Source organism: Macrotis lagotis, chromosome 7, assembly GCF_037893015.1.
Source record: "Macrotis lagotis isolate mMagLag1 chromosome 7, bilby.v1.9.chrom.fasta, whole genome shotgun sequence".
NCBI lineage: Eukaryota > Metazoa > Chordata > Mammalia > Peramelemorphia > Peramelidae > Macrotis > Macrotis lagotis.
In genome coordinates this window covers 175,004,200-175,012,064 of record NC_133664.1, presented here as the reverse complement: position 1 = coordinate 175,012,064, position 7,865 = coordinate 175,004,200, and the positions used below count along the sequence as shown (strand labels likewise).

At 36.7% G+C, this 7,865-nt stretch overlaps 1 protein-coding gene across 1 annotated transcript in view; it reads left to right on the top strand.

The window, feature by feature from the left end:
• The first annotated feature begins 223 nt into the window (after positions 1–223).
• The window catches only part of ECHDC3 (enoyl-CoA hydratase domain containing 3), a 48,771-nt gene continuing 41,129 nt past the window's right edge, over positions 224–7,865 (top strand). The window contains exon 1 of the mRNA XM_074194128.1: positions 224–2,135. Within this exon, the coding sequence (XP_074050229.1) occupies positions 1,896–2,135 (240 nt within the window). The 5' untranslated portion in view covers positions 224–1,895. The remainder of the gene's footprint in view (positions 2,136–7,865) is intronic.

The window sequence follows — 7,865 nt, the reverse complement described above, 5'->3', positions numbered from 1 at the left end:
TCACCCAAATACTCCGATATAGATGTTAAAGTGCCATATGATTATGCCTTATGGTTGCCTGCCAAATGGACATGATTCACAAGCCACTTATCCTAGCTGAAAAATGAGAGAATTGAGTTAGATAACCATTAATGTACCTTCCAATTTTAACATTCTATACCTAGGAATAATAATTAATAGTTATAGTAATAAAAAATAGTTTACATTTATATAGCATTTTTACAAGTATAAAGTGCTTATCTCCCTTTATAGTCAATGCAATCCTTTCAGATTAACAAAGCAGTTTTTTGTAAAATTCTCATTCTAGGAAAATGAATGAAAGCAAAGATTCGAAAAGACTGGCTGCCTTGTTCAAGGTCATGTAGCTAATAAATGTCAGTCAGAATTTGAATCTAGATTTCCTTACTCTGAACCCTTTGTCCATTCAACTCTACCTCACTTGCAACCCTTGTTGATGGTCACTTGTCTGTGAATAGAGTATTCAAAAAGCAGTCCTGTTAAAGGCACAATAATCTTTTTTTTTTTAGAAATGTTTCATTTATTTTGAATTTTACAATTTTTCCACCATTCTTGCTTCCCCCCCCACAGAAGAGGTTTGATCTCAGTTGAATGTGATGAGAGAGAAACCATATCCTTAAGGAAGAACAATAAAGTATAAGAGAGAGCAAAATTATATAATAAGATAATGGGTTTTATTTTCCTAAATTGAAGGTAATAGTCTTTGGTCTTTGTTCAAACTTCACAGTTCTTTCTCTGGATACAGATGTTATTCTCCACTGCAGATAGCCCAAAATTGTCCCTGGTTGTTGCACTGATGGAATGAGCAAGTCCATCAAGGTTGATCATTACCCCCATGTTGCTGTTAGGGTGTACAATGTTTTTCTGGTTCTGCTCATCTCACTCAGCACCAGTTCATACAAATCCTTCCAGGCTTCCCTGAATTTCCATCCCTCCTGGTTTCTAATAGAACAATAGTGTTCTATAAACATACATATACCACAGTTTGTTAAGCCATTCCCCAATTGAAGGACATTTACTTAATTTCCAATTCTTTGCCACCACAAACAGGGCTGCTGTGAATATTTTTGTACAAGTGATGTTTTTACCCTTTTTCATGATCTCTTCAGGGTATAGACCCAGTAGTGGTATTGCTGGATCAAAGGGTATGCATGTTTTTGTTGCCCTTTGGGCATAATTCCAAATTGCTCTCCAGAAAAGCTGGATGAATTCACAGTTCCACCAACAATGTATTAAGTGTCCCAGATTTCCCACACCCCTTCCAACATTGATCATTGTCCTTTCTGGTCACATTGGCCAGTCTGAGAGGTATGAGGTGGTATCTCAGAGATGCTTTAATTTGCATTTCTCTAATAATTAGTGATTTAGAGCAATTCTTTTTAGTGACCTAATGCTTACTGATCCTGGTAATCTGTGCCTGGTAATCCAATCACGGAAAACTTGAGTTACAAATCCAGAAAATGTTCATTCAGTCCTGGAGAATGAATTTTCATTTTCCCTTTTTAAATTGCACATTTTCATCAGTTTCTCATTCTGATTTTATTTAAGACATTGCTCTTAATTTGTTGTTTTGTTTTTCATTTTGTTTTTATTCAGTTGTGTTCGACTCTTGATGTCCCCATGGACATTACTGTCCATGGAGTTTTCTTGTCAGAGATACTGGACTGGTTTGTCATTCCTTTCTCCAGTAGATTAAGTAAAGCAGAGATTAAGTAACTTGCCCAGGGTCACATAGCAAGTAAGTGTCTGAGGTCACATTGGAACTCAGGTTTTCCTAATTCCAGGCCTAGTGCTTTATCCAACAAATCACCTAATGACCTCCTTTAATTTTCATAGAATAACATCAGATATACCTGTTAGAGTTGGCAGAAGTCAGAATGAATCAGGTCCCAAAAGTAATGAATTTCTTTAGATTGGTGTCAAAGAGAAGAAATAGAACTGAATTTCCTAGAACTGGCTCTTTATATTTCTCTTTTCTTTTTTCTTTTCCTCTCTCTCCTCTGGACTTTTTTTTTTCAGCTGAAGGGCCTGTATTTTCCTCTGGCCATGATTTAAAGGAATTCACTGATGAGCAAAGCCAGGATTACCATGCTGAAGTATTTCAGACATGTTCTGAGGTGAGGTAACCAGCATTGCAATCTTGGAAATAATTATGGCTATTTTCTAGTTTGTTTTCATCCAGAGCTTGTCTTTCTTCCTGGTAGCTCATTGCATTTCAGACACATAGATACTCATCCTGATATCCCTAGGAGTAGAGGGTCAGTAGGGCTTTCCTTGTTCCATAAAGCAAGAAAAATAATAACCCTTAGTCATAGATTATCTTACCTGGAGTCTCCAGTAAATTTGTGATGTAATGAGGAGCAGAATTAGATTGTCTGCATTTGGGATGATCTTTGGAAAAGGCACTGAACTAGATCCCCATCTCTTACAATTGCAAGTGCTTCTTCCCTATGATCACATTGCATTAACTTAGTATATATTTTCTATAAACTTATACATGTACATATTTTCTCCCTGATGGAATGTAATCTACTTGAAATCAGGGACATTTTTATTTTTGTTTGTGTTTCTCTGGAGTCTAGCATAGTGACTTTCACATAGTAGGCATTTATTAAATACCTTGTCCCATGATGGAATAGTTGACTGAAGTCAGGAGATGTGGGTTCTAATTTTGACTCTGCCACTAATTTTATGTATCATCATGGACAGCTCAATTTAATCAATCTGTATCTTGATCTTCTCATTTGTATATTTCAGGGGATATGATTCCTCTCAGCTCGGAAAACATGAGTAACTCTTTGTTTCTAGGAACTACTGAAGACACCAAAGTTTGTTTTGACCAAGAAGGATAGATAGGCAGATAGATAGATAGATAGATAGATAGATAGATAGATAGATAATTTTCCACACAGGGACTGCTAAGTAAAAGGAAAATAGTATTTTTTTTAAAGAAATTGAGACATGTAAATTTGTTGAAGTTACATGGCAAGATAAATACAAAACCAGATGTAGAACCTAGGTCTTTGTATTCTATTTTAACCTTATAGGTAACACCTTGTTCTTTTGTTTAGTCTTGCTGTTTCAGTGTACATAACTAACATGGAAAAGCTTTGAAGGCTTCAGTGGAAGAGGCAAGTCCTTGTTGTGGCATTGACCTCTAAGAATTTAAGTATCTGGGACTTCCTTTTTTAAAAAAACATTTTTTATTTAAGGCAATAGGATTAAGTGACTTGCCCAAGGTCACACAGCTAGGTAATTGTTAAGTGTCTGAGACCGGATTCGAGCTCAGTTTCTCCTGACTCCAAGGTCAATGCTCTGTCCACTGTGGGACCTAGCTTCCCATTTCTCTGGGACTTCTTGTTTTGTTTGAAGTATACCCATTGCTCAAGGGCAAGGATGAAAACTCAAAACTCCCTACAGATTAGATGTAAAGTAATGGGGTCTATCACTGAAACTATACCCTGGACCAGTGGTGTTAAACTCAAATGGAAATTAACATTATCTATGTTGTAATAATATCTATTTTTGTTAAACATTTCCCAATTACATCTTAATCTGCTTCAGGCTTCAGTGAAGAGTTTTGCCAACTGCATGCTCTAAATTTGACCCCTTTGCCTTGGGCAACTACTTTGTACCTAGTTCTCTCTTCTAATCTGTTTTCCCCAATCTGCTGGGGATTAGAGGTAACTAGTATTTATTCAGAATCTATTTGTTTGCCTGATTTTTATTCTGTAAACTATTTAAGGAGGGAGTTGCTTAACCCACCCCACCCCCTTTCTGGAAACCAACCAATTGTCTTTTATTACAAGACAATGCTATCTTCCCAAAGAGAATCATGGTATATAGCATGGAGTTCTTACCTTTTTTGTGCCTTGGATCCCTTTGACAGTCAATGAACACCTCAGAATAACATTTTAAATGCATAAATAAAATATAGTCTTACAAAGAAAATCAGTTTTATTGAAATATAGTTATCGGGGTGGCTAGGTGGCTCAGTGGATAGAGCACTGGCCCTGGAGTCAGGAGTACCTGAGTTCAAGTCCAGTCTCAGACACTTAATAATTACCTAGCTGTGTGGCCTTGGGCAAGTCACTTAATCCCTGTTGTGTCATATGTATTCCAGGCTAAGAGCTATGAAGGGTTAACACAGAAATAATTATGTGCTTTAACCAGCAAGATGTACTTCAGAGTTTAGTTAAGGGAGTAGCTGCATGTCTGAGCTAACAAGGTGTATTCCCAGGCTCAGATAGATAGCGCATTCTGAGATAATTACCTTCTGCACTTTGTTTATCAAATCACTGTTTGGTTCTCAAAACAATCTGCATTCTGTTTATCAAAACACTGTTTGGTTCTCAAAACAATCACCTAAGACATACACAAGGTATGCATGTGAAAAAAAATGCTTGCTCAAACGCTTATGTAATTGGTTACGTAAATGTAGAGTATAAAAGTATGTATCCTGTGATCAATAAAGGAACCAGCTTATGCATCATATTGATGTCGGCCTGAGTTCCCTCCTCTGGACTCAACAAACCCCATTGCCCTGCAAAAAAAAAAAACCTAAAAAAAAAGAAATATGGTTATCAAAAATTTTTTTTTAAGTTCACAAGTTAAGAACTCCTGCTTGTAGATAAAGTTAAAATCAAGGTTCAGATTTCAACCTTGGATACTAACTATGTGATTGCTGGGCAAGCAAAATGAGGGCATTGAGTTTATTTTTAAAAATTTATTTACTTATTTATTTTCATCCATATGCACATGTATATTTTTAAGTGACCAAATCTCCTTCCATCCTCCCTTCCCAACCCCCTCCCCAAGCAATGAACAGTCAGGTTAGCATTGTTCATACATAGTTTTGATAAACATGTTTACAAATTGGTTATTTTCAGAATGAGGACTTAGGATTAAGGGAAAGAGATATGTAAGAGATAATTTTTATTAAGTATTCATCAGATTCTGAGAGGCTGCTTTTGCTTGTTTTGTTTTGTTTTGTTTTGTTTTGTTTTGTTTTTCTTCCTCTGGATGGGGATAACATTGTCCCTAGCTAGTTTAATCCTAGCTAGTTTGTCCTAGCTTTCTGAACTGATGAGAAGGGCTGCTTCCATCAAGGTTGTTCATCTTATAATGTTGTTGTTAATATGTACATTGTTCTCTTGGTTCTACTCCCTTTACTTAGCACCAGATCCCATAAGTTGTTCCATGCTTCTCTAGAGTATGACCATTTATGGTTTCCTTTTGAACAATAGTATTCCATAATATTCATGGGTCATAACTTGTTTAGCCATTTCCCAATTGCTGGGCATCCCCTCAATTTCCAATTCTTTGCCACTACAAAAAAAGAGCTGCTCTGAATATTTTGGAACATGTAGGATTTTTCCCTTTTTTTTTTTTTTATAATTTCTTCTGGATATAAACCTAGAATTAGAATTGCTGGGTCAAAAGGTATGAACAGTTTTATTGCTCCTTGGGCATAGTTCCAATGTTGCTCTCCCAAAAGATTGAATCCATTCACAACTCCACCTAGAAATGCATCAATGTCCCAATCCTCCCGCTACCTTTTCAACATTGATCATTTTCCCTTTTTCTCATCTTGGCCAGTCTGATAGGTGTGAGGTGATACCTCATTGTTTTAATTTGCATTTCTCTAATCAATAATAATTTAGAGCACTTTTATATGTAGCTTTAATTTCTTCATTTGAAAAATGTTCATATTCTTTGACCATTTATCAATTGGGGAATGACTTTTAACCTTATAAATTTGATGCAATTCTCTATATATTTTAGAAATGAGATCTTTATCAGTAGTCCTGGTTGTGAAGATTGTTTCCCAGCTTTCTGCTTTCCTTCTAATTTAGGCAGCATTGATTGTATTAATGCAAAAACTTTTAAATTTAATATAGTCAAAATCATTCATTTTGAAGTTTATAATGTCCTCTACTTCTTGTTTGGTCATAAATTTATCCCTTTTCCATAGGTCAGATAGAGTATTTTTTATCTGTATTACTCTTTATGTCTAAATCCTGTATACCCATTTTGACCTTATTTTGGTATAGGGTGTATACTTATTACTCATTTTGCCATACTATTTTCCAGTTTTCCCAACAATTTTTGTCAGATAGTGAGTTGTTATCCCAGAAGTTGATGTCTTTGGGTTAGTCAAATAAGAGATTGCTGTAATCATTTACTGCAGTTTCTTTTGAACCTATCCTAATCTACAGATCCATTACTCTATTCTTAATGAGTACCAGGAAGTTTCGATGACTGCTGCTTTATAGTACAGTTTTAGATCTGGTAGAGCTAAGCCACCTTCCTTTACATTTTTTTTCATCAGTTCCTTTGCTATTCTTGCCCCTTTTGTTGCTCCAGATGAATTTTGTTACTATTTTTTCCTAGCTCAGTAAAGTAGTTATTTGGTAGTTTGATTAGTATTGCATCCAAAAAGTAATTTAATTTGGGTAGAATTATCATTTTTATTATATTTTCTTCTCCTAACCATGATCATTTGACATTTTTCCAATTATTTAGATTTGGCTTTATTTGGGCAAGAAGAACTTTATAACCCAGTTTCTGGGTTTGTCTTGGGAAGTAGATTTCCAAGAATTTAATGTTGCCTAGAGTTATTTTAAATGGAATTTCTCTTTCCATCTCTTTCATTTGGATTTTTTTGTTCATATATAGAAATGTTGATGATTTATTTGGATTTATTTTATATCCTGCTACTTTGCTGAATTTGTGAATTGTTTTAGGGAGGTTTTTAGATGATTTTCTCAGGTTCTCTAAGTATTCCATCATAACCTTTGCAATGAGTGATAGTTTTGCTTCCTCATTATCAATTCTTCTTCCTTCGATTTCTTTTTTTCTTTTATTGTTACAGCTAGCAATTCTAATACTATATTGAATAGTAATGGTGATAATGGGCATCCTTGTTTCACCCCTGATTTTATTGGAAATGCTCCAAGTTTATTCCCATTATTTATATTTGTTGATGGTTTTTAGATAGATACTATTTATAATTTTAGGGAAAACTCCATTTATTCCTAAACTTTCTAGTGTTTTTAATAGGAATGGGTGTTATTTTATTAAAGGCTTTTTCAGAGTCTATTGAGAAAATCTTCTGATTTCTGGTGGTTTTGCTATTGATATGTTAATTATATTGAATGTTTTCCTAATGTTGAACCATCCCTACTACCTGGTACAAATCCTACCTGATCATGGTGGTTTATTCTAGTAATAATTTGCTGTAGTTTCATTGCTAAAATTTTATTTAAGATTTTTGTATCGTCAGAGGGGAGGAGCCAAGATGGTGCCAAGAAGGGATCAAGTCTTAGGCGCTGTCTGATAAAACTTGAAACTAAGGACTCTAACTGAACTTTCAAGAGACAGAACCCACAAAGGGACCCAGAGAGGCAGTTCTCCTACTCAAGGTAACCTGGAAAAGAGCAGAAAGGCTCTGCTCCCCGGGGTCGGAGGGGTGGCCCGCCAGAGGGCTGGCCCGCCAGAGTGGTCAGAGTGGTGGCCTGCCAGAGCCAAAGAACTTCAGCCTCCCAAGGCAGCCCCAGGATGCTGGGAGCCCCAGCTCACAGCAGCTGGGGAGCCTCCTGAGCTGCACCCCGGGGAGCACCGGGCACAAAGTGGGGGAACAGCAGAGGACCTCTGCCAGAGTGAGCATGTGGAGCTCAGCCCTCAGGGAACACAGCAAGCAACCTGGTCTTCCGGCAGCCCAGAGCCTGAAACAGAAGCAGGCGGAGCCAGTAAGCAAGAGACCCCAGGGCATGAGCCCATTGAGCTGAGGGAGGGGAGTGAAGAAAGACTGCAGAGCTCTGTCCTCTGCCTCTGCAACAGGACTC